This window comes from Mixophyes fleayi, chromosome 7 (assembly GCF_038048845.1).
Source record: "Mixophyes fleayi isolate aMixFle1 chromosome 7, aMixFle1.hap1, whole genome shotgun sequence".
NCBI classification, from domain to species: domain Eukaryota; kingdom Metazoa; phylum Chordata; class Amphibia; order Anura; family Limnodynastidae; genus Mixophyes; species Mixophyes fleayi.
Window position 1 is genome coordinate 132,660,550 of NC_134408.1, and position 27,337 is coordinate 132,687,886.

Genomic DNA, 27,337 nt, shown 5'->3' on the forward strand with positions numbered 1-27,337 from the left:
GGGCTAGATTTACTAAGAATCGTGTTTGGTGGCGGTTTGAAACCGCCACTCATCGCCGGCGGTTTAGTGGTTCAAATCGCCGCATTTGCTATAGGGCGACTTGAGGCTTCAATTTAAAATGACTGGCGATGTGTGGCGGATTGAAAAAGCTAAACCGCCGGCGGTTTGGATGAAACCGCCACAAAACCGCCAGCCAAAAGACAGGACAGGACAGTTTTAATACCTGTTCAGAATGGCTTGATAGCTTAAATATGCTGTTTGAACTATTTTGCAGTTCAGAACATTAGAGAAAGTACCATTGACATTTAAATTATGTTGGCAATCATTATTTATTGATTAAGGGGCAAAATGAATAAAATATTATCTTATGAGGGAATAAAAAATTTTCATTATATAAAGGGGATAAAATTATTTAATTATTACATTATTTGCACAATATGTCATGACAAATTGTGCAACATAAATAATTATATCCACCATTAACAATCAGTTAATAATATTATATATTCACATTTTCTACAAAATATAATGCTATAACAGTGTCCCTTTAAAAAAAAAAATATAAAAAAAAATTCTTTCATAAATTATTATTACATTTATTTTGTCCCTTTAGCAATAAATAATGATTTTCCAAATGATTAAAATATCAAAGGTGCTTTCTCTTATGTTCTGATTGACCAAATATCTGAAACAGCAGCTGTTTGAACAATCTCGCTGCTCACAACCAGCGCTTTCATTTTGGTCTATTGAATGGCGGTTTTCCGGCGGCTTTATAAACCCCCTAATAGTAAATCCGGCTGTTTGTATGTTGAACATTGTTGAAACCGTCATGGCGCTTTATACAGAGGCGGGTTTGAAAACATCATTTCTGGCCGTTTGGACGGCGGGTTTAGCCTTAGTAAATCCGGCGATGGCTAAACCGCCGCCAAACCCGCCGAAAGTCGGCGGGTTTACAAACACGCCTGTTAGTAAATCTAGCCCTTAATGAGTAATACTAAGCAAATTATAAAACACCAGATTTTATCTTAACATATTAAACTCCACCTAACAATAGATTTTATGTTTTGAGTGAATGTTTTTTTTTAAAAAAAAATCGCAAATAACCTTTGTCTTTTGCGGCTATGAAGTGGAAGGATGTTCTTCTCCTCATTCAATCTGTCTTGTTCAGAGTATAGATATGCAATCTGTCTCTCCCAGTCACCCTCTCCAGTATGTACTCAGCTTACTTACCAATATCCATCTAAAACATGTGATAAGACCAATTTGCAATCATGTAGAAAAGTGTCCTTTAGGACACTTGTATAATCAATTTGTGTGATTATTTGTGGGAAATTTCCATTGTGCATTGCAGGGCTGTATTGATATCTTGTTTTTTGCAGAACTATGCAAAACTAATACCTGGAGCCACTGTTGGATTACTGCACAGAGATTCCGGAAATGTATTGCAGTTGATTTTAACGGCGTACAAGGTAAGATCTTAATATTTCCCTTATGACTGATTAAAATAAATATCTGTCACTGTTGAATTTTTAAAGTAAGCCTGGACACTGAGTATGGGGTTTTTGGTGAATGATGAATTTTACCTATTGTGTTAAAATACAAACAAAATCGAAATCTGTATACCGTACAAATAGAAGTGCGAATAATCTTGTCTGTCACCTTCCTTCACAAATTGTTCTAAAATGAAAAGACCAGGTGCTGGGAAAGTGTTCAGCCAATAAGCAGACTAAACAGCTGACATAATTGTATCTCAGATACAGATCCTAATGTTCATTAGATGCCAAATCCTTGCCCTGCAGTCCCCATCCTCCTAGTACCCAGTGGATAAAGTATTAATTCAAAGGACTGCCATGTACGTGGTATTTGCCATAAGCGACTTCTCCAGAATAGGACAGGCTTATTTGCATATTGTCATTAAGCAGATGCTTAAAATTCTTACAACCCTTTTAATTGTGTTAGTGACCATTCAGCAGCAGAATGCATAGCCCTACTGATCTGACCTCATCCGTTTGGAAAATCAGTGTATGAGTTTTGATGGCTCTTCACCACTTCCTTTGTTCTATGGATAACATATTGTATCATCAGGCAGCCTAGCAGCCGTCAGCTGACCCTCATAAATCTCAGCTGAGACCCTCACAGCCAGTCGTCTTTTTTCCTTTGACAAAAAAAGCTCCAACATGTTGTATTCACACAGCTTGTTCTGTGACAGGATGTTCTTTGATCAGTATTAGCAGCCAATAATGCATTAACCTTTCTGCTGTGAGAATATGCTGCTCTGGTCTTGTGTTATCATGATGTGCTACAATTGTAGCAGTACAGTCTAAAGCTTTTCTTTAACTATAATGAGTTGATCTATAAGTGATCAAAGGCTCCATGTGAGGCCCTTAACAAAGTATCATGCTATCCATCACTGGTTAATATATTCTGTATGGAGTCAAAAATACAAAATACCTGCTTGAAAATGTGTGAATAATGAAGATGTTTATAAAGTGGTGGGTGCTTTGACCAGGGGAGAGCTGGCAAATTTCCGCCCAGGGGGGAAGACTTCGACTCAGCAGCCTATTAGGAATATTTTAAATGAAAACAAATGTAGGTTGCCCAGTGCCCCAACCCAAGATAGCACACTATGGGTCCAGCCTGGGGGACATCATAACCATCATCAACAATTATTTATATAGCGCCAGCAAATTCTGTAGCGTAAGAAAGAAAAGAGTATACCACATGAGTATACCACAGCGTTCTCCACATGTAATGATTAAGCTGCCAAATTTAGGAGAAGCGGAGAGGAGATTCCTAATCCCCTCCAGACAAAACCATCAAATAAACCAAAGTTCCCCGGCGCTAAATGAAAGAACTAAGGACCAAAAAAAATGAAAGTGTAACATAATATATTAATAGGTGATAGGATACTCCCACAACAAAGAAGGCATAAACACAAAAAGAATGTAAGATACAATAATAATATGTAGGGTAAGTATTATCAAAAGTGCAGACAAAAATAAAAAAAATACAAAAAATACAAATACAAAACCAGATAAAGATAAAAATAAAATAAAAATATTAGTCCATAAAAAATGTGTCAGGAAAAAGTCGTATCATATTATATGCATGCACACATTTTTTATGAACTAATATTTTTATTTTAATTTAATCATTATCTGATTATGTATTTTCATTTTTTTTTATTCTTTTATTATTGTCTGAAGACTTTTGCTAATACTTACCTTACATATTATTATTGTATCTTACATTTTTTTGTGTATATGCCTTCTTTGTTGTGGGAGTATCCTATCACCTATTAATATATTATTTTACACTTTAATTTTTTTTAGGTCCTTAGTTCTTTCATTTAGCACTGGGGAACTTTGGTTTATTAAATTCTGTAGTGTATTCCCCCCTGCCCCCCAGCCCAGCCAACCCCTGACTTGACACATTTTGCCCATCACAACCCATTTAGCTGCACTAAATAAGAAAACTCTATAAAATAATCAACAATATCATGGTAGTTTAAAGAATAATTAGACCCTACATTAAATATTTAATTGGGGTGCAATGAGTCAACAGAAAAAAACCTAATTGTACACGCCATGGGTGCACCTTCCGCCAAACCTGCCGGGGTCTCCAATTGCTGATATCAGTCTGCGAGGGTCTTGAAGTCCCTCCCTGGTAAACTTTCCATTAATGCAACTGGTAACTTCAAGGGCATATCCTCAGGTCAAGTGCTAAGAGGACAATGGTGCACACATAGTAAACTATTTTCTTTTTTAAATATACACAAAACTAAACTCTTTAAAAAAAAAAAAAGTCTCCACTCTCAGCACTAAAAGTCTGCAACCCATTTAACTTACCCTGTCCACTTTACCGTGATTTGACAAGTGATCTAAGTTGGACTTCCCGTGAATTGACGACTGCAGATTGTACGTGTGTTGTTGTAATCAGTTACTGGAACCGAGAGAAAAGCCTGTTTCTACCTTTTGAATACAATACATTGCTTTCTTCTTATACATTAAATAAGTGTCCTAAAGGCTTAATGCAGAGAAGGGTTTTCAGAATGTCCCCAGATGATACAAGGTTCAAACAAGCGAAATAACTTGCCGGCTCTTCACAAGGCTGCACGTAGCAAGAGTATAATATAATGAAGGTGCATAAAATGTGTCTCACTGGACTGTAATGCAAAATAAGCACTTCTTAGAATATAACAGGTATCAAATGTCAGCACGCTTCCAGTTCAATCAGTAATGATGTTCCTGCATTCAGAAGACGCACTAATCCTGAAAAGAAGGGGCACAGACTTTGTATAGACCTGGTATAGAATAGAAATACACCACTTTATTCAATGCACTTACAAATGTAAAACTTTACAAGCACACATTCAAAGCACCATTGGCATCCAGGCCACCCTTCTGGTTTCACCAATTCCAGTCAGTGACTTAATCTCAGACCCAAATATACTAATTTAGATACAGGTAATACCTCTCCAATCTTTTGATCAGACAATGTCCCAAGATAAACAGTAATCCAAAAAGCATCTAGATAAAAATGGCAGTAACAGTAGAATAATATATATATATATATATATATATATATATATATATATCTACTATATAAATGCCCAGTCAGGGCCGGATTAAGGGGGGGGCACAGGGGGCATGTGCCCCGGGCCCCCCTCTCTCAGGCGGCCCCCCGGACCAGCTGTGGCTCTTTTTGCTGCCCCCAAATGTCAGTCTACAGGGGCAGCACAGGGTTCCGTTTTTAAGTGCTCTGTCGGCACTATAAGCACAGGTAAGCTTTTGCTTTTTTTTTTTTGAGTGTTCTGGGCTTCCTTAGCTGCGTGTAGATGACAGTGTGAGGAGGAGCAGAGAAGAGCTGCCCTGCCTGTCTGTGGGGGATAAGGTAAGTTAAGATCTGCTGTGTGTGTGACTTTGTGTGAGTGTGTGACTTTGTGTGTGTGTGACTGTGTGTGAGACTTTCTGTGTGTGTGTTTGTGTGACTGTGTGTGTGACTGTGTGTGTGTGAGACTTTCTGTGTGTATGAGACTTTCTGTGTGTGTGTGTGTGTGTGTGTGTGTGTGTGTGTGTGTGTGAGACTGTGTCTGTGTGTGATTCAGCCAGAGGAGGAGGTGATTATGAAAATGAAGGGGATAATTATGGACAAGGAGAGGGGGTGATTTATGGACAAGGAGGGGGGGTGATTTATGGACAAGGAGAGGGGGTGATTTATGGACAAGGAGAGGGGGTGATTTATGGACAAGGAGAGGGGGTGATTTATGGACAAGGAGAAGGGGTGATTTATGGACAAGGAGAGGGGGTGATTTATGGACAAGGAGAAGGGGTGATTTATGGACAAGGAGAGGGGGTGATTTATGGACAAGGAGAGGGGGTGATTTATGGACAAGGAGAAGGGGTGATTTATGGACAAGGAGAAGGGGTGATTTATGGACAAGGAGAGGGGGTGATTTATGGACAAGAAGGGGGTGATTTATGGACAAGGACGATGTGATTATACAAATAGAGGGGGTTGCAGAGTGACAACAGAGGAAGGGAAACCAACGCTGATGAGAAGGGGGTTGAAGATGCTAAGTAGGTGGGGAATGAGGAGTGAGAGGGAAGATAGAGGATTAAGATGAAGAAGAGGATTGAGGAGTGGGATGTTGGGGATATAAATGGAGAACAGAGAAGTACGATGTGCTCAGACCTAGATTGTCTATTTATTGTGGACCCTCTCTCCATGCCCCAGGGAAGTAGCATTTCTAAAAGTGGGCATTATGGGAAAAATGACAAAATTATGGCCACTCATTCTGTTAGCTCTCCTAAAGTGGACATACACTTACTTTATATGGAAACATATAATGTACAAAATGTAATATGCCTCCATGCTAGCTCTGTTGCCTTGCAACAAATCAGGCCTGCTAGTGCTTAGCTGGACTAGGCTGTTAGGGATAACAAATATATACTTACATATAGTAAGGTTATTTTGTTAATTATTTGTGGAGTGATTGTGAGGTATTTAATGTGTGCTTGAGTTTGGGGAGAAGGAGTGCTATTTATTAAATGTGAATATGAATTATAAAATGTTGGCAATGGTTTTGAAAAATAGGTTTACTTATTACATGTAAATGCTATTCATTTATACCAGGCTGTTTGGTGGGGAGGGAAATAAGTTTATTAAATGTGTACGCTATTAATTTAATGTCGGGGCTGCTTGGGGAAAATAGTTCTATTATTAAAAGTGAATAGTATTAATTTAATTTAATTCCAAATTTGGGGCTGGTTGCAGGGAGGGAGGCCTAATTATTAAAGGTGGTGCTATTGATTTATTAACAGGACTCTTTGGGGACTCCTAAACTTTATGTACATGTTTTTGTTTCAAAATAGGGCCCCGACATCCCAGAATCTACACAAGCAGCAACTGAGCTTAAGACACCAGCAGCCACAGGTGGTGAAAGTGACAACAGCAGGTAGGAGAGAGCAGGACCATCTTCCAACTGTTCTCAATATGGTGGGACTGTCCAGAATTTGGGTGACTGTCTCACTTAGTTAGGATTTGGTCTGACTACAAGGACAGTTGGGACGTATGTCCTACTTCACACTGTTATGCTTGTGAAGGCAGAGCTGCATGCACCTAACAGTAGTGCACACAGCATTGCCTGTTTATTTGTTTAAAATCAATATCATATTCGACAATATGGGGCCCCCCTGTCTTAAGTGCCCCGGGCCCCCCAGAACCTTAATCCAGCTCTGTGCCCAGTGGCGTGTGTGAAAAAAACAAAAAACAAGCTGCAGCGCCACCTGCTGGGCAGAGTTATACACTGACCTATATATTTCTTGAAGGAGAAGTGACAGTTGGGAGTGGTTGGTGGTTGCCGGGGGTGACAGTGGGGAGTTTTTAACACCTTACGTAGCTTGATGAAGGATGTGGCGATGAAGATGAAGGATGAGGTGATGGAGAAAAATGATGAGGTGGTGACATGTGGACAAAACCATGTTAAAAAAGGGCGCTTGCGTCGGGAAATAACGCTCTTCCCCTGAGGAGGCCTGGGCTAGGTCCAAATGCATGACAATAACCTTTTTAACACCTTAAGTAGCTTGATTTGACTAGAATGCATGAGTATCATGCACGGGTTAACTTGTGTATATATATATAGATAGATAGATAGATAGATATAAAGAGAGATTCAAATTGCCCATAATCATTTCATTTTGAGAGATGAATCTAATGGTATCTCCAACCATGTTCTGTTTTACTAATCTCTATGACAAAAATGTTAAAGGCCTCAGAGTGCTACCATAACATTTAAGAACTTTGCAACTAAACAATTTTAATAAATTCAGTATATGTTCTTTTATGCAGATCTTTAATGTACAGTTTTAATTCCCCAAATACTGATATCATATGGATGCTATTAAATATACTTCTTTTCTAATGTCCCAATTCATGAAGTCTATTTATAGCATACACAGCATATATTGTAGTAGACATATTCTCCAGAACCCCTTTCCATATATTCTATAGGGACTGCACAATCTTTCTCATACAGTAATTTACAGTATATTTCTGAATCTCTTTAAATCTTACTTTGTTCCTCAGATCTATTTTAGTAGGATCAATTTTTTTCAAACGCTTGAAGGTGACCATGAGGGATATTGTCTAACCTAAGGTTATGGTAACAATAGCTGTTGTGCTTTATACTACTATTGACTTGGTATCAATCACCCCATCACACAAATATATATTTGTAAATGTAACAAAATAGATGTATAAATTTTGCTTCATACAGAAATGAGATTGACACCATAGTCTTTCTGCATCAGTGTGATTGGAACCTAATATCACCATTCAGGGGACCTTGCTACTTCCAGTATATAGTTATCAGTCTGTGACTTCCTGCTCGCCTCCATTCCTCTCCTCCTATACTATCCCTGAAATGTAGCCCTGTCCTCACTAATATAATCACACAAGTGGAAAGGTCACAGTATCCAACAAGCTCAGGCCACTCATCTCCTACTACAGTACACATTCTGATGCCATGATTGGCATTGCTTTGACTTATAGGCGTGATCTCTTTGATTTATAGACAGTAAATACTGTATATGGAACTGGAAATGAAAATTGAATACAATAAAGTGCTCAGATAATAACTTCTGTATTAAAAATACTGTCATAAACTTTATTAATAAATCTAACAACATTATCCAAGCCAACTCAAATGTTTTCAAATAAATTGGTAGTTGACAATATAGCACACAGTTTAAATAATCCTTTATTCATAAGGCATAATTTATAACTTGATCTTCACTGGATAGGATACATAAATTGTTGTAACTGGGTGCAAATATTGCCCCCATTGCCATTCCAGTAACTTGTTAATTAAATCACTCAAATCAAAAGATAATTATGAAGTACAAAATCAATAGAATCTACCAAACAAATCTGTTTTAAATTGAGTAAGTACAACATCCTTTGCAAACACATCAGAGACCACCAGAAGTCCCTGTTCATGCTTAATAATAGTATACAGGGACGTGCTATCTCTGATACTGATGAACATACCATCCATTCAAAGAATGTTGTGAAGATAATAGTGTGCCCCTGGAGTCTTTTAAATAAGAGAGCATTGTTGTCACATCATTCTGTAAAAATAAATCAATATATTCAGATAGCCTACTTGTAAGAGAATTAATCCACGGGACTATAGGTCTCCAGGGGGTTTAAGAGGATCTGTAGATTTTATGGAGATAATATATAACTGTAATGTGTTTGTAATCAAACTACTTTTAATTCAAGATACCCGACTCCCTTTTTCCCATATAGAAATTTTATTTTGGTACTGTCACCTCAAAGTTTAATGTAATATATAATATGATGTCATATAAAGTATCATCATCTAAATTACCTTGAAGTTTAATGTATCTTTGTCATACTGAGACAAATAAGAGAAACAGTGCAGATGAACCTAAAACACTAGATAATGGAAATGTTATATATGGTCAAAAAACATGATACCAATGTACACCTCACCCTTCTAATACCCATGGGCAGTTTTTTGGTCACAACCGAGGTATTTACTCCTCCCCAATATAGTACAATTGATACACATAGCAAGGTATTCCTATATTTTATTGGTAAACTTATCTGAACATAAAGCAAACATATTTTTTAACAATAACAAGTATAGTCTTTGGGCAGAAGCAGGGCCATCTCTTCCATTGGGCGCAATGGGCAGGTGCCCGGGGGCCCTGCGGGCAAGGGGGCCCGTCCGAGGCAGCTCTGTAAAAAAAAAATCCTGAAAAAAAAATAAAAATGAAAATACTTACCTTGCGGTCAACGTCAGCTGCGATCCGGCTCCCTCCCTGGTCCCCTCTTCCGTGCTGTGCTCGCAGTGAATGCTGGGCGTGATGTCACACCCAGCATTCACTGCGAGCACAGCAGGGAGGATCGCAGAAGAGACTCAGCGGCGCGGAAAAAAGAAGAGAAGGGGATCGGACTTAAGGTAAGTTAAGGGGGCCCCTATATATATATATATATATATATATATATATATATATATATATAAAATCACTTTTTTTTTTTACATACATATATATTTTTTTTACACACACACTAATATATACATATATATATATATATATATATATTTATCTTATTATTTTTTTTTAGGGGCCCGCTGAACTGCTTTGCCCGGGGGCCCGTGAAGTAGTTAAGGTGGCCCTGGGCAGAAGGCTAGTAGGGAAACAATTTTAATTTTAAATGAATGTGTAAGAATCAGTTGTACAACTTTTTCAATAGACAACCAATAGTGTACAAGGAGCACTCCACAATTGTTCTCTTTTGTGAATTGACCTCCTCCCACACCTAACTTGCAGAAACAGAGGGACCACCATGGGTTGCTAGATGGTACCCCTGCCTGCATCGGCATCTGATGCTTCTCAGGCATGGATAAGTTTGAATATAATTGCTGCTCAGGGGAAATGCTTTTGATGCAGCTGAGTGGCTGTACTGACAACCTTAAATAATAAAACAAAAACTTAAAAAGTTATTATGCCTTGAGTAGCATCGCTATAAGCACCAGAAGCTGTGTGTATGTCCTGGGCCATGGGTATGCCCAGCTATGAATGGGATCACTGCAGCTCTGCTCATTGAGGGCTAGGGCATTAATTAACAAACAATGAATAAATATGTCACTCTCCCTTAAAGTGGAGCAGATGAAAAGTGCAGTATCAGAGATTGTAAATGAAACATGCTAAGTGCTGTAAGCTCTATAAGTCCAACATATGAAATGTAAATCAAAATAAAGCACATTATGTATTTAAGCTCTTTTATAAAATTAGTTTTAGTGGCTCTTACATATATTTTCCAGTATACAGCACTTTTGCACCTTGTCACACATTTGACGTTGTTACCGCTTTGGAGGTCACAATGTAAAGTATGTTAGCTAATAGACTGAATAAACGATTTACTTTTCTCAGATCATAAGTGAGGTGCCATGATTTACATTAATGGATATTATTAGAACCAGTCTTTCCACCCTCAGATCACAAGGCCACTTGTTTTGTATATGAATATTTTGATTAAGTAAAAATGGGAATTAAAGTGCACATTTCCAAATGAAAGACCACGTTGTAACACTCACAAATGGATATGTCAAAGTTGTCAGAACAGTATTTTACATTATATATACATGATTTCCAGCCCTCGGGGTGAAGCAGTTTACCTCTGCATACCCTTCAAACTATACAGGAAATGGGAGGTATAAGTGAAAGCAGTGACTATCTGCTATTTCTTATATATACATATTTATGTATGGTAATAAGTGCTCCTATATAATGAATAACAGATTCCTATGCTTTTATTTCCATTTTCCAATAATAAACTTTATTATAAAATAACTATTTTATAATAGTAGAACATATTATACAAATTCTGTTTCAAATAGGAGAACTGTATAATCTAGAACTCATAGGACCGTATTCAATTTGGCTGCGCTCAATGCTCCGTTAATTATATTACCGTTAATAGGGTAATTTTAACCCTGAATTCTGCTCGCGGCTCCGAAACCAGCGTTAAAGATTACCGTACTAACGATAATTATGTGCACTATTACCGTAGTAACAGTAATAGTGCGCAGGCTGTGTTACTTTCGGCAGTAATGCGGCCAATTGAATATGCCCCTTAGACACTTGGTCACCTACTATTGTGACATTGTGCCCCTGATATACTCTGTTCAGTGCAGCCACTATTACAATGTTGTAAATGTCTCTGACAAAGTTTAAATATAAATGCTGCAACATAACTAAAGTGGATCTGAGCACAGATGACTGGAGGGATGTAGCTCCCACCTTGTCTGCCCAATTACATAAAAAGCATGTTACTTACCACACACATTCAAGTCTGCTAGTCTCTTGGAGAGCAAAAGTACTAGTAGCAATGGAAACGGCCAATCATTTATAAACAACTCAAACACCAGCAACTGGATGCCAATTTTACCAACTGCTTAAATCATAAGCTCACTGTGTGGTGTCTCTCACTTCATCTGTCTGCCAGTGCAGAGATAGGGGAAGAGACTATGGGGTAAATGTATCAAGCTGCAAGTTTCCAGCGGATTTGAAAAGTGGAGATGTTGCCTATGGCAACCAATCAGATTCTAGCTGTCATTTTGTAGAATGTATTAAATATATGACAGCTATAATCTGATTGGTTGCTATAGGCAACATCTCCACTTTTCAAACCCGCTGGAAACTCGCAGCTTGATAAATTTTACCCCCATGTCTTACTGGGTCTCACCCTTACATTATAACTATATGATATGTATGTTTATTTTTAAAAAATATGCCCTTAAATCGAAAAAGCAGTGTTTTGCTTTTACATAAATCAATCAAATATGAAATAAAAACCACAGGAGCCAGCATACAGCAGAAACAAATGTTGTAAGGTAAAAAGTGCAAACAGAATATGGAGCTTAGAACACAAGAAATGCTCAGCTCCTACACTGTGTACGTGGTAGCAATCTAAGGGGCATATTTAACAAATCACGGTAGTGCACTATTGTGCACTTACCGTGGAATTAAAGTCCCGATGTGCCCTCCGCAAATTTATTAAAGGTTCATCGCAGCAGATATCATGGATATCTGCTGCTTTGCACTCCTGATCGTTTTTGCGAGCAGTCACCATTCAACAGAATGGTGACTGCTCTGGCCGCAATCTAACAAGTCCCGAAAAAATGTTTTTTTCGGGAACTTGTCTTGATAATGTACGCCAGCTGAAGCTGGCGTACATCATCCGAATTGAAGACATCCACTGCTGTCAGCTCTGCTCGGAAGAGCAGAGCTGGACAGCGCATGTGTGGAGGGATCACATGATCCCTCCCTGTCACTCAGCGCGCGCTCTCTGCAACGATAGTTGCAGAGACAGAGTGGGGACTTTGTGCGCATGTGCACTGCACATGCGCAATTGAAGGAAGAAGAGGAACGAAGAGGAGATCCCGAGACAGCGCATCCGAAGAGGGGGGTAAGTGTGATTTTTTCTATCACAGAGACAGCAGTTTTTCGGAACTGCTGTTTCTGTGTTCCCTTTTTAATAAATTTGAGAAATAGTTCAATCCTTATCCTTGCGATAAGGATTGATAACTATTTCTCACTTTTGCCGATTAATGATAAATGTGCCCCTAAGCTCTTTCTTTTAAACTAAACTAATTCTACAGTCTGGCAATTTGTAACCAAGTACAAAATTCCCGAACAAACCGAAATAACGAAATAAAACTTAATGATCATCATTGCGAGGGCCATCATATACTAGTTACCATAACATAGGTACTGGGTACTTTGGTGTCTCTCTGATTATGGATCCTAAATACGTCAGGGTATCTTACATCTCTCCATGAATTTTATGTGTAGAGATTAACTTCTTTTTTTTTTTTTACTTTTTATTTTCAATGGACACAAGTGACAGTGAAAAATGTTATAGTGATACAAAAATAGAAAAGAATGCACAGTACAAGATCCTTTTTTTTGTTCAAAACATAAACAGTTAAAAGGGGCGTGGGATACGGTGGGAATGGATGAAGGGGGAAATGGATCACGGATCTTTCATGGTTGCAGATGAAGAGGGGGACTGGGACAAGAGCAAAGACTGTCTTCCAAATCAATGGAGTTGCACGAAAAAAGTTCAGATGGTGCCACTCAAGGGAATACAAATTAACTTTGACCTCATAAGGTTTGTGTGGGAATTTCCCTAGTGCAGTTCAACATAGTTAGAATTTCACAGTCCTTTTGCATTGAACAATAGGTATGTTACATGTATGGGTTTTAAAACTAAACTGTTGCTGGTCTTTCCAGATACGTATTTAAATGTTTCACATTCTCATTCTGCAGCATACATTGTTTCCTATAAGCCATCCATGTTATCTTAGTATGTTAGTCACTAAAAATAATTCTGTGTTAAAAGACAAAAGTCTGTTCTGCTCAAGTTGTGAGGACCGTATGCTTGTCCTTTGCATTGCAATACTGAAACTCATTGGCTGTAAGTGGGTTAAGAAACTCCATTACGGAACGATTTGGTTTCATGGGGATCCAGATGATACAAATCGCTTTCCTGTTTAAGTGCTACTGTGGCAAAACCTATACAGATATGTTGAATCATACAGCGTTAGCAATGAACCCAGACCTTCTGCTTTAGAGATTTGCATTAGCCAACAGCCCTCTCCCCTTCCTATCTTGGCTGTGTAATCACATTTGACATTAATGGCTATATAATATGACACACTATTTTATCTGCAGCAGCTGGTTAATGGCTCAGACTTACAAAATAAAGCTGGCCATGACTAAGACTATTATAATGCTGTTAAGTCAGTATGAAGCCAGGGAAAAAGAAAATTCAATTTAGTAATGCAAGGAAAGATTCGTCTGAGTAGAGAAAACAGGAATATTAACATGCGGATTGCTCACTCCAACAGCCAGCATCAAAGCTACATGAGGTAGTTTTAAAGAGTTCATTAAATTACTTTGGATCTTGTGATAGAACTAGTTTGAAAACCAACAATATTAAGAAATATATTCTTAATTTCTTAGCAATTTGCTAAAGGACTACGGTTTCTAATAAGGCTCTCAGCACTGTAAATGGAATCTTCAGACATGGGGCATTGGCTCACTTTATTAAACACATTTCGGTGCCTAAAATAGCTGGGAAAGAAAATGATTCACGAGAATCGAGGTTTTAAAACTTTTTTTGAATCTTTTTATTTTGCGACATTACAGAGATACATCTGCATGAGCATAAGTATGTGTACAGACCCTAATGGGGGAAAGGATTAGTGATGGCGTATCACATTAAAACATGCAGTATCTCATGGGTATGTTGCATTACCGATATCAAGAAATATCTCTGTTCTAATGTTGTGATTTAGGCCAGGTGGATTTGTATGCAATACAATGAGCACATAGTGGGGTTCACTGTTTATAAACATTAGGTGAGAAGGAAAACAATATTGTGTATTTTATGATTTCAAAAATACTGGTCTTGATACCTCAGCAAGACCAGCACTAATTTCACATATTACGGTTTAAAGTTGGGGAGAGTCATTTAGGCTGAATGGAGGAGGGCCTGAGGTTGAACTTGACTGAGCATTGGTTGAAACTTCCCCCTCAATTACATACTTGTGCCACTCCCCCATAAAGGGGGAAGAGGCAGAGGAAGAGTAAGTCATACCGATTGTCTCTATTTCAAAGCTAAAATGAATTTTAGATATCATTTTCGCCAGAGTGGGTGGAGAAAAGTTATTTCCAATTTTGGGCTATATCGGCGCTAGTCGATATTAATATATGCCCCAAAGTTTAACTATCCTGCTTCAAAACTGTTGGGTGGTAAAAGTGAATGCTATTTCTAGGTCCAGATTAATGAGTGTCCCAATTCCTGTGGACATTAAATTAAAATCTTCTCTCCAAAGTGGTTGAATGATTGGACAGTCCCAAAACACCTGCATAATATCTCCTATTTGGGTGCAGTGATTCCAGCAGAATTTTGCTTGTGTAGTGACTTAACAGTAGTGAGATAAAAACTATGGAGCAGTTTAACTTGCATTTCAGTATGATTAAGGCATTTGGACATAGGATAGGAAGTAAGATATCTACACATTGTAGCAAAAAGAGCATAGTTGCCTACTCTCCCGGAATGTCCAGGAGACTCCCCAATTGTTGGGAGTTCTCCTGGACTCCTGAGAGAGCAGGCAAACATCCCGAATGCAGCCATCTCCGTTGTAGAAAAGGGTGGGGGCGGGGCTAAACGTGTCATTGTGGCCCTGCCCCCTGCTGCGATTGTCCAAAATTGTCTGAGATTGACCGGGGCGGGGCCTAACAGTGTAACACACATGGCCACGCCCCCTCAATGGACAACTGCCTTCAAAAGTAGGCAAGTATGAACAAGAGGTTCCTATATAGGTCCGCTTCCCATTGCAGCTGTTCAGGAGATTTGTTCACCGGGTCAGGTGGCTGTAGATACTGAAATCCAAAATTTTATTGTTCCTCTGCAACCTCCTTTTGTAAATCTATGTAATATCTCAGTTGGAGGGTTAGCATAAGGGGTTCTGGATTTTGGAAATTCTTGTTATCCAATGCCTAATTTGTACATTAAATTGGTCTTGCAGACCAGCTGTAAGCACCCCATAGGTCAGGAGGTGATGTGGAGAACGAAATTAGGTCTTTAACAGAAATTCACAAATAGATCTCTATGTTCAGCACTCTAGGGAAATGTCCACTGCACATCTGCCCATACAAAGATGAAAGGGGAAATGCAGAAACTGGGGAGTAAGATCCTGGTGGTGTATGTGTAATTTCATTAAACTCCTCCATATTTTCACTAGTATATGTTAACATCCATGACATGTCCCAGGAAAAGCAGAAACATCTATGACATGACCCAGGAAAAGCAGAAACATCTATGACATGACCCAGGAAAAGCAGAAACATCTATGACATGACCCAGGAAAAGCAGAAACATCCATGACATGACCCAGGAAAAGCAGAAACATCTATGACATGACCCAGGAAAAGCAGAAACATCTATGACATGACCCAGGAAAAGATGAAGATGAAAGGGGAAATGCAGAAACTGGGGAGTAAGATCCTGGTGGTGTATGTGTAATTTCATTAAACTCCTCCATATTTTCACTAGTATATGTTAACATCCATGACATGTCCCAAGAAAAGCAGAAACATCTATGACATGACCCAGGAAAAGCAGAAACATCTATGACATGACCCAGGAAAAGCAGAAACATCTATGACATGACCCAGGAAAAGCAGAAACATCTATGACATGACCCAGGAAAAGCAGAAACATCCATGACATGACCCAGGAAAAGCAGAAACATCTATGACATGACCCAGGAAAAGCAGAAACATCTATGACATGACCCAGGAAAAGCAGAAACATCTATGACATGACCCAGGAAAAGCAGAAACATCTATGACATGACCCTGGAAAAGCAAGAACATCTATGACATGACCCAGGAAAAGCAGGAACATCTATGACATGACCCAGGAAAAGCAGAAACATCTATGACATGACCCAGGAAAAGCAGAAACATCTATGACATGACCCAGGAAAAGCAGAAACATCTATGACATGACCCAGGAAAAGCAGAAACATCTATGACATGACCCAGGAAAAGCAGGCAATGCCTGTAATAATAGTGCATTATACACTGTTGACCAGCTGGGCCACTTCACCACAACACAACATAACAACAACGCGACAAAGCAACAAATCTAATTTTCTAAATAGCATTTTTAGTCTATTCACCAAATAATTTGCTAATATATAAGAACTGCTACACATTACAAATCGCCCCCCCAATGCTGGGTGACCCTGCTGGTTTCCACTATTTCACCAGATAAGTAAATTTCTATCCTCCACCCTCAGAAATGTACAACTTGTTTTGGAGTGCCCCCAAGTGAAACTTGGAATACTACAAAGTTGTTTCATTCATCTGGTCAATCGTATTGTCTTCCTTTTCTCTGTTTACTCAGAAAATAATAAGTTGCTCACAACATGCTGTCATATTTCTGTAAAAATTTCTCATATCGCAAATCGTTGCCTTGGATCAACAAATACTACTACCCTGTTAGATGCAATATGTGCAACAACAGACTTTCTGTTAGCTCTTTGCATGTTACACGTAAGTAGTCAGAGAAATCATTTTAATTATCATAAAAATGTCCTTGCTCCCATTATGTACCATTTATACCTAAAACGAAATAATTACATTTTAGTTTTCTATTTAGTACTACCATAGTAGAAATTATAGTCTTTTATATTTTCTTTTACACAAGATATTAAAGATTGTCTTTTCCATTTATATTTTACAATCCAATTGTGTTCTAACCTTTAAACACTCAAGAAAAGAAAATGCAAGCGTCTCTTTTTTCAAAATATTTGTGGAGTGAGCAATGATTACACATTCTCTCAAGGTGTGAGTCACATCTAGCCCCTACAAGCCGGTGCTCGCTGATTGTAGTGGCGAACAAGGCATGCATTATTGTTCAAACACTGAATCTTTCCACAGTGTACTGAAGCAGCATGCGTAGAACAACCTGTAGATAAAATAAAAGTAATATGTTCACAACGGATAGGATTATCTGCAGACGCACTATAAAATATAATTTACTGCAGGAAAGTTTCCCATTTTTCATAAGTAGCAATTTCTTAAAGTGGACCTGTCACCTGCATACTGTCATGTTTGGGCTGAATTAATATTTATGACAATGTAGCCTATCAATTCAGTACCTTTAAGAGTATAATTCATCCAGTGCCTCAGTGACATTGTTGGGTCCCAGCAAACTAGCTGCACACCTGCGCCACAACCGCAGGCATAAAACACTTGTCCAAAAATGTTTTACGACATGTGCAATGCATAATACTGTAAATACATAAATGTGCCTGCTTATATATACATTTAAAGTACATCAAGATACGCTTTTCTAAGCATAACATTAATGCGGCAGCTTATCAATATACCAATGGCCTACATTATGAAGTCTAACCACTACTAACCAATCAGAGCGGCTTTCTCACTCTCTGACCAATCAGAGCAAAGCTGCTCTGTGTTGGTTTGTAACACGCACTTAACGGCCTGTCATTGGCATTGCGGTTCCTCAAGGAGTAGTATCCGTTGTCTATGGGGTTTGTTATTTCTTTCCTTATGGATTACAGAGAATACCCTCCATTGATTTAGTTGAATAATAAGTTAGTTAAAAAGGGATTTGGGGAGTGATTACTTGCTGGGCGGGACAGCAGGATAGAGCCCTAAATTCAAGACTGTCCCGCTAAAATCGGGACAGTTGGAAGCAGGGGAGGGCTGGCAAATTTTAGCCCAGGGGGCAAGACTCGACTCAGCAGCCTATCAGGATCATTTTAAAGGAAAGAAATGCAGATGGCCAAGTGACCCAGCCCAAGATAGCCCACTACAGGACCAGCCCTGGGGGGAGATGCCCTCCTGCCCTGCAGCCCAGTTTTTTAGTAGCCTAGTGCTTTTTGCAGGGGTATTGCTCAGCTTTCTCTGTGACATTATAATAATACATCCCAATCAGCCTTTTTGTCAGATATTAATAAATAGACGCAATATCAATTGAGATACCAAGAAAATATAGTTTTTCGACTATGGTTTTTATCCCGTTACCTTTGATTACCGTTCAAAAGAAAGAATTAAATAAAGAAGTAACAGAAAATGTGCAGTCCTTGAAATTTATGGAAATAACCACAAAAAGTTTAGGTGTCAGAGATCAACATTCCGTTGCCTTCGCTACTTATCCCCTGAGATTTGGCTAGGTCCGGATAAAGGCAATCTACATTTTAATTGTTGAGCTCAATTAAACATATTAGTATAAATATTCTTTTTAATATATTATTGATGACACACTTAAAAGAAAAAGAATTTTGAGTGTATCCATTAACATTTGTTCTTCACTTACATTTTTATTCAACTATTTTTTTCTTATTATATATTAGTATAAATAATAATAATAATAATATCTGAAAGTTCCTTGGATAATCTGAATATTTGTAAAAACCATTTGCAAATATTTTTAAATAGAATATTATTTTGGAGACATAGGAACTGGAGGTATTTTGAAATACATTAAAGGGGTTTTCACCTTCCCATTTCCATTGTTTTAAAGGGTTTTTCATTGATTTTAAACATAATAAATAACCACCATTCACAGTGCATACATACTTTAGAAAGCTTTATAAAGGGGGCATTTACTTAGCTTTAGATAGTAAGTGTAGGCAGGGTTCCCATATTTTAAAGAATTTCCGAGAGACATATATGTTAGCTTGTAAGAGACAAGTGTGTCATTGATCAATTGTCGTCATTACTGGATCAAGCAGCTCTATCCTAGCATTGTGCAAGAGCGTATTGAAAAAATTATTTGATAATAAAATAATCAAAACATATGTCCTATACCATTGTAGATATCTAATACCTCTCTCTGGGCACAACTAAGTGTTACGAGCCACCGCGCTACGTACGACGGCTCTCCCTGTAGTTCCGTCCCGGCTGACTGCACCGCTCACTCTGCCTCTTCGATCCCAGCTGGTTGCTAGGCAGCCAGGATGCTGTAACTGAATTAGGTGATCACATGATCGCAGTCGCCCTATATGTTTGCTGGGGCTGGTTCTAAGGGAACGTTCTGATTGGCTTTCAATACTTTAAATAACAGGGAGGGTTTCATCATCATCATCATCATCATCACCATTTATTTATATAGCACCACTGATTCTGCAGCGCTGTACAGAGATCTCACTGACATCAGTCCCTGCCCCATTGGAGCTTACAGTCTAAATTCCCTAACATACACACACAGACAGAGAGAGAGAGAGAGACAGAGACTAGGGTAAATTTTGAGAGCAGCCAATTAACCTACTAGTATGTTTTTGGAGTGTGAGAGGAAACCGGAGATCCCGGAGAAAACCCACGCAAACATGGGGAGAACATACAAACTCCACACAGATAAGGCCATGGTGGGGAATTAAGCTCATGACCCCAGTGCTGTAAGGCAGAAGTGCTAACCACTAAGCCACCGACTGATTCACTATTGTATGTACAGCACTGCGATTGGCTCTATATAAATAAACACTAAGAAATAAATTACCCCTCACACAGGCCCTAAGCTTGCTCAATGTATAAAGGGACCCATAAAGCGAAATCGGGACAGTACAATCGAGTCCAAAGCCTTGTAGTGTGAAGTTAGACTTTGATCATCTGACCCTAGTGATGTCATGGGATAAAACCAAACTTATCTGGTTCTAATAAGGACTGAATGACGGAGCTAAGTCTGACCACTCATTTACTTTTAGCAATAAGATATGAAGCAAAGCAGTCTTATTCCTGGGGGTAAATGTATCAAGCTGAGAGTTTTCCAGTGGGTTTGAAAAGTGGAGATGTTGCCTATAGCAACCAATCAGATTCTAGCTGTCATTTTGTAGAATGTACTAAATAAATGATAGCTAGAATCTGATTGGTTTTTCAAACCCGCCACAAAACTCTCAGCTTGATACATTTACCCCCTTGACTGTCTTATATATAACTTCTACTTTTAATATTTCTTCAATCAGATACACAATTGTTTTCCTACAGACAGCTTAAAAAAGGTATGTATTTTCCAAAATATTTTAATCATTTGCCAAAATATATAAATTAATATACATATAGAGAATATACATAATATACAAATTTGATGTATTGCACGTTTTAGTCATTCTTTTCCAAACCCTTTTCTTCTTCTGGTGAAGGGATTTTTGCGAGAACAAATAAAACAGTACAAATTATGACCTCTCAAAACACATGGTTTTCCTAAGTTGTGGATTTGCCGGCGGTACTATAAACACTAGTAAATTCTCTTCCATAGTCAGTTTCGGTGTCTCCGGGCACAGGATTGTGAGTAATCTCTCAGGTTGACGTGCCGAAGCTTGTTTCAGATTCCTTCATTGCAGATGTTTCGTGCTGAAACCAAACCGAGTTCCCATGAAGTCTACCAAATATTTTCTATCCACACAGACGTTTTATAAAGGGACTGAAGTTTCCCCTCCTCTGTTTTTAGATGTGAAGGAATTAAGTCTTATACAAGAGGCTTTGTGTGGTCCAGAACTCAGATCGACTGACTTAATTCTTTAACTTGGTGAGGTGTAACCATTTAGGTGGGGGGGGGCGGGGGGCTGTCAAAATTCTCCTGCATTTAAGAGGTGTGGTATTATGTCTAAAGTAAAAGATGGAGATTTGCTTGTGGCTATTGGATAAGATAAGGCACATTAGACATTTAGTAGATAAATATGTGTGTTGAGGATATTACCATTAGGCTCTGTAGATTTATGGCTCGGTAACCTAAAGGATGAAGGTGGCTCTTTGCTTGCACAGTGCATACATCTAATATTTTGGGCCTGATTCATTAAGGATCTTAACTTGAGAAACATCTTATTTCAGTCTCCTGGACAAAACCATGTTACAATACAAGGGGTGCAAATTAGTTTTCTGTTTTGCCCATAAGTTAAATACTGACTGTTTTTTCATGTAGCACACAAATATCAACTTTAGATTTCAGTATACAAATAAGCTATCAAGTATTTGTGTGCTACATGAAATACAGTCAGTATTTAACTTATGTGTAAAACAGAACACTAATTTGCACCCCTTGCATTGTAACATGGTTTTGCCCAGGAGACTGAAATAAGATGTTTCTCAAGTTAAGATCCTTAATGAATCAGGCCCTTTGTCTTTAATTGTCAAAGAAAAATATACTTGGTGAATGAGAAAATATTTAACCTGGAGTTGAGAAATGTTACAAATGTCTGTTCTTATTGTGTTAACCTTGTATACCCCGGTTTTATGTATGCTCTGTTTCCCCCAGTATCTGGTGCCCGAAGATCCGTAGGGCCTAACAAATAAATGTTAATAATAATAATAATAATAATAATAATAATAATAATAATAATAAAAATAATAATAATAATAATAATAATAATAATAGCATATTTTCTTTTCATGCATCAAAAAATATAAAAATATAAAAATCTCTCCCACACCAATGACTAATTGGCAGCTCAGATGAAACACATATCTCAATTAGCATTACTGGTTATGCCCCTGTGATTCAATTCACCACAGCATTTGTACAGAGAGTTTCTATTCTCTAGGAGACTGTAAACTAGGATCTTTGTTCTTTGAAATTAGAGGTTGGTGAGCTGCCCGTCCTCTACGTCTCCATTTCAGAGTGATGTAATATATAGACGCTTTGTTCCCTAATGGGCTTCGGACAGAGGGCAAAGTAGACATATTTAGATAAGTATAAAAACTTTAATATACATTATTTACTACAGCAATCCCCTGGCTTCCAAGACAGATGTACTAGTTCATAAAAGAATACCAACGGGTGGCATTGTCAGGTTCTCTTAGAAATATGTTGTCAATAACCATTCACTGATCTTCACCCAACTCAATGCACAAATACCCAAGGCTTTACCCCAAGAACTGACTGCGATCACCCAGGGCGCACACAGAGGGGTTTATGGTTCTCCAGAAACCCCTCCGCGAATGAGCGGGCGCTAAACAGTGCCCCTACACAACAGCACTGTAATATACAGCAGCCGCGGCGCTGTCAAAGAAGCATCCAATGTGCACAGCCATGCCCATTTTAGGAGGCCCGCCTCTGCTTTGCATAGTCTGTCCCAAATCTCATTAGGACACTGTCTTTAACATGTTGGAGGGTAATACTTATCTTGACATTCTACTGTAGGTTTGTTAAAAAGTAATCACTGATCAATGTATTTTATCTTCATCATTCATATCTGATATTTTCAATTATAGGGTTTAGTTTATTCATACTTGCCAACTTTTTAGGCAACCAGATGACAAGTGGAGGGGGCAGGATGACACGATTCATATCACCACAGACCGCCCCTGTTGTGCGATGACGTGATTCACATGAGGGTGGAGCCATGATATCGCAAATTGCAGAGAATTGCATCAAGCCCATGACCAGCCACCTTCAGTAGGGAAGTGGGTGGGCCACAAGGAGGGTGACCCAAAATTTGGGATTAGCCAAATATGAGATTATTTATTTTATCTTTTATTCTATTTACAGTCAAAACATTTTGTATTTATCTAAATTTAGCTAAAGAGGGCAAATGTTCTCCTGGACAAACCAACTTGCAATGTAAAGGGTGCAAATGCAATTTTTTTCTGCATGCAGGGAAAATACGGCTGCTTTTGCATGTAGCTTACAAACACTAAGAAGCTTTATTTTTACACTGCGATTTAGAGTTGAGCCCAACTCTAAATCTTTCTGAACAAACATTTAAAATTGTCCCCCCCCCCCCCCCAACCCACACAGCCCTACATGGTTTTGCCTAGGTGCAAAATAGCCCCTTCTAGTTGAACTCACTCGTAATTCTAAATGAGGCACTGTATGTTTCTGTAGGTTATTATATAGAATTTTGACTTATTATTTTTATTTTTTTAACTGTTATAAGCACAACATTGTGCAAACAATGCAGAAAGAGCAATTTCTTTGGCTTTTATTACCGTTATACAAAACAGTGGAGCAATGACTCACTAAACACATTCACCAGGGACTGTAAGAAATCGCTGACCTTTTGGCAGAAAATAAGCTAAATGTTAATGTTGGAGTGTCTGTGATATTGCTGAATCACATCTCTGTATTCAGGAGCTGAGGTCGGAAATTGAGCTTGAAGTATCAGGGGACACAGACGGACTTAACCTATTCTTTACCGCCCACTGTAACAATGAAACAGTCACCCCAAATAGCAAAAGGTGCCATCGAATTAAAGTCGGCAACAGAGTAAGTACATTCTCAATAACCGTAATATATTAACTGTGTGTGTATATATATTGTCCATAATATGTAAGAGATTAATTTAAATATATATAGATATATATATATATACATGTGTATATATATATATATATATATATATATATATCATCACCACTTATTTATATAGCACCACTGATTCCGCAGCGCTGTACAGAGAACTCGTTCACATCAGTCCCTGCCCCATTGGGGCTTACAGTCTAAATTCCCTAACATACACACAGACACACAGAGACAGAGAGACTAAGGTCAATTTTGATAGCAGTCAATTAACCTACTAGAATGTTTTTGGAGTGTGGGAGGAAACCGGATCACCCGGAGGAAACCCACGCAAACACGGGGAGAACATACAAACTCCACACAGATAAGGCCATGGTTGGGAATTGAACTCATGACCCCAGCGCTGCGAGGCAGAAGTGCTAACCACTTAGCCACCATGTATTGTATATGTATTGAATAATAATAGTTTCATTCATTATTTGTATATCTTCCACACCTGTGTGTCTGTTTCTGTCACAATTTACCAGCACTACATTAGCTTGGTGCAAAATTTTCATTAATATAAGCCAAGAAGGCACTTGCTTTCACTGTTTATATTGTACTGGGCCGATAAAAGGTAATTGCTGATTAGGTGCTTCTGAGCAGCAAGACCTATTGAGTTATACAGTTTCTGGATAGTAAATAGTACGTCACAAAATGCAGAAAAGATTTAATCCAAAGATTCTGTTGATTTTACAAACTTTTCTATATTTTGATTTTCAACATAAAAGTCATGCATTTATTTGTAAAATAGCTGTGTTGTCCCAGTAGCATTCTTTATTAAACAGTTTTGACATAGAATTTGTATGATCATTGTATTGGTTGACACTAATCTTATGTAGGTAGGGTTGCCAAATCGGCCATGTACTGCAATTATTTCACATGCATGAGGCATACTTAAAAAAAACTGAGAGCGTTTGCATGTGTAATATATGTGTGTCCTAATTTATTTACATTCCAGGGGGTAAATTGCCTTGAAAGTCATTGCCGTTTTAAATTTCCCCTGCAAAGTCACCGAATATCGGCGACTTGCAGAATACATTTACCCCCAGATCTAGTAACTGTAATATGTTATGCTTGATTGTAGCTCACTGTCATTGTGTTGTTGCTAACTCGTTTGACCCTCCACAGCTTCTGTAACCTGTAAACCCTAGTTTGGTATTTGGTCCTCTAGGGCAGTGTTTCCCAACCCTAGTCCTCATGGACCCCTAACAGTGCAGGTTTTCCAGGTGACCAGTGATATAATTATACCACCTGTGGATCTCTCAAAATGTGTCAGTCAGTAATGATTACACCTGTGCTGCAGCAAAGAGATATGGAAAACATGCACCATTAGGGGTACTTGAGGACTAGGGTTGGGAAACACTGCTCTAGGGCTCCCTTAGATTAGTGTATTATGGACCTATGACAAAGAAGCACTGCAGATCCTCCGAAATTACCCTTTCCACCTGGCAATAAATGCTCTGCACCCGACTTTCACACTTAATTTACTATTGCAGATACCTGTGCTGAATTAAATAATTCATGGGACAGGTGTTTTATTTAACATTGATTAATTAATTTAACACAGCTAACTGTAATAGTATGTAGGAAGTTTGGGAGCAGAGCATTTTGTACCAGGTAGATGGGGTGATGTTTGAAAGTCTGACACTCATGTAATGCAGATAGAGTAACAGTTGCTCAGTGCAGTCCGAGTATCCATAAAACAATATATGGTACCAGAAGTGGGATTGTTTGCAAAGTAAGAAAAAGCATGGCAGCAAAATGTAAATGCATCATTCCACATGACATAGGCACGGGAAACATTTCAGATAACTCAGCAAGATGAAACTGCCGCTAGTAGCTGCAGGTCCTGATGCAGGCAGACGGTCTAAAAGTGACATACATGTTTATATGCATAAGACAAAAAATGTATGATATATAAACAAGATGTACATGCTGCTGTAGAACGCATGCAAATAAATGCACAGGATAAGCGGATGGGAGACAAATGCAGAGGAACAATGTACAAAATATGGCACAGACAGCATACAAATATTACAATGAAAGTTGCCCAGCAATAGAAACAAACATAATACAACAGACAGAATCTAAGCAATGCACAAGTAGCCGCATTTGCAGAGGACAGACACAGAGTGATGCAGAATTTGAATAAACAGGGAAAGCTGAAAATGAGAGTGATAGAGAATATTATATACTATATAAGTGAGTAAAAAGAAACTACTATTATAATGTAACACTTGACACAGATTCACATGTAAATGTCATATCCCTGTACACTTATTAATATTCTACAAAAGGAATATGCTCTTTGTTATAATGGAACAACGAAGAATATCAGTGGAGCCTCAAACTGAGCTTTATATGTAAATGTGTATATAAATAAGAAAATGAGGTTCTCTGGCATAGAAACAAACCCCCTTCCAGTCTTACAGCTGGCAAGAAATACAAAACACCCTTCAATAGGCCCAGGGTAAAAACACTTGACCTCAGCAGCTGTTACAAGAGTCTACAAATATAAACAGAAAAAATACTTATTATCAGTGATGAAAATACAGAATTTTGGGGCTATATTTATTATATTGCGGGTTTCAAAAAGTGTAGCAACCAATCAGATTCTAGCTATCATTTATTTAGTACATTCTACAAAATGCTAATTAGAATCTGATTGGTTGCTATAGGCAACATCTCCACTTTTCCAAACCCGCAGTTTAGTAAATATACCCCAGAGTGTTGTTCCTGGTCTATATCTGCCAAAATGGCTTCAATATAGAGAGTATCTGTTTTTAGATATGTTCACAGATATGTCTTAAAACTCTTAAGATATGTTTTTGTTATTGATAAATTAAATTTTTAATTAGATTCACACACTCGTTTTTTTATTTTACATATATTTTTACATTTTGCCAATATTTGCTATAGTGGCGTGACCGACTAGACAGTTTTTTCTTTGTATGTAAAAAGTTCAACCTGGTAAAATAAATAATCAAGGGGGCTGTACGACACCGGACCATGGAGACAGATCAAGAACACTTTGCAGATTTGGGCTTCCAGTGGATGCTTCATAACCTATGCATCATACGCCATGACACCACCACAGATAATTGCACACAGACTGAGAGTGGAATGTTGGCTACAGTGGGATGTGAGAAATTCTATTTTTACATTTACACTTGTGGGTCAGTGGGTTAGACAAACCACAAGCCACTGAACACACATACATCAGAAACCCCTGATAGCGGCTCCAGGATGATGTTTAGATTACAGAAATATGATTTATCCGTGCAATAAAAACCGGGCAAATACATCCCAGTATCAGGCGCATTACCCAGGGCATTCCCATCCAGAGTGGATGAAAAGGGGGGAGCCGATCTGGAAGGACAAGTGCATGGCATTACAATGTTACCATACCATGATGCGG

The 27,337-nt window shown here is 38.3% G+C and overlaps 1 protein-coding gene across 1 annotated transcript in view; it reads left to right on the forward strand.

Annotated features, from left to right (window-relative positions):
- Positions 1-27,337, forward strand: part of ITGB6 (integrin subunit beta 6) — a 77,373-nt gene that overhangs the window by 22,509 nt on the left and 27,527 nt on the right. The window contains exons 8-9 of the mRNA XM_075180779.1: positions 1,380-1,469; positions 23,710-23,844. Of these exons, the coding sequence (XP_075036880.1) occupies positions 1,380-1,469; positions 23,710-23,844 (225 nt within the window). The remainder of the gene's footprint in view (positions 1-1,379; positions 1,470-23,709; positions 23,845-27,337) is intronic.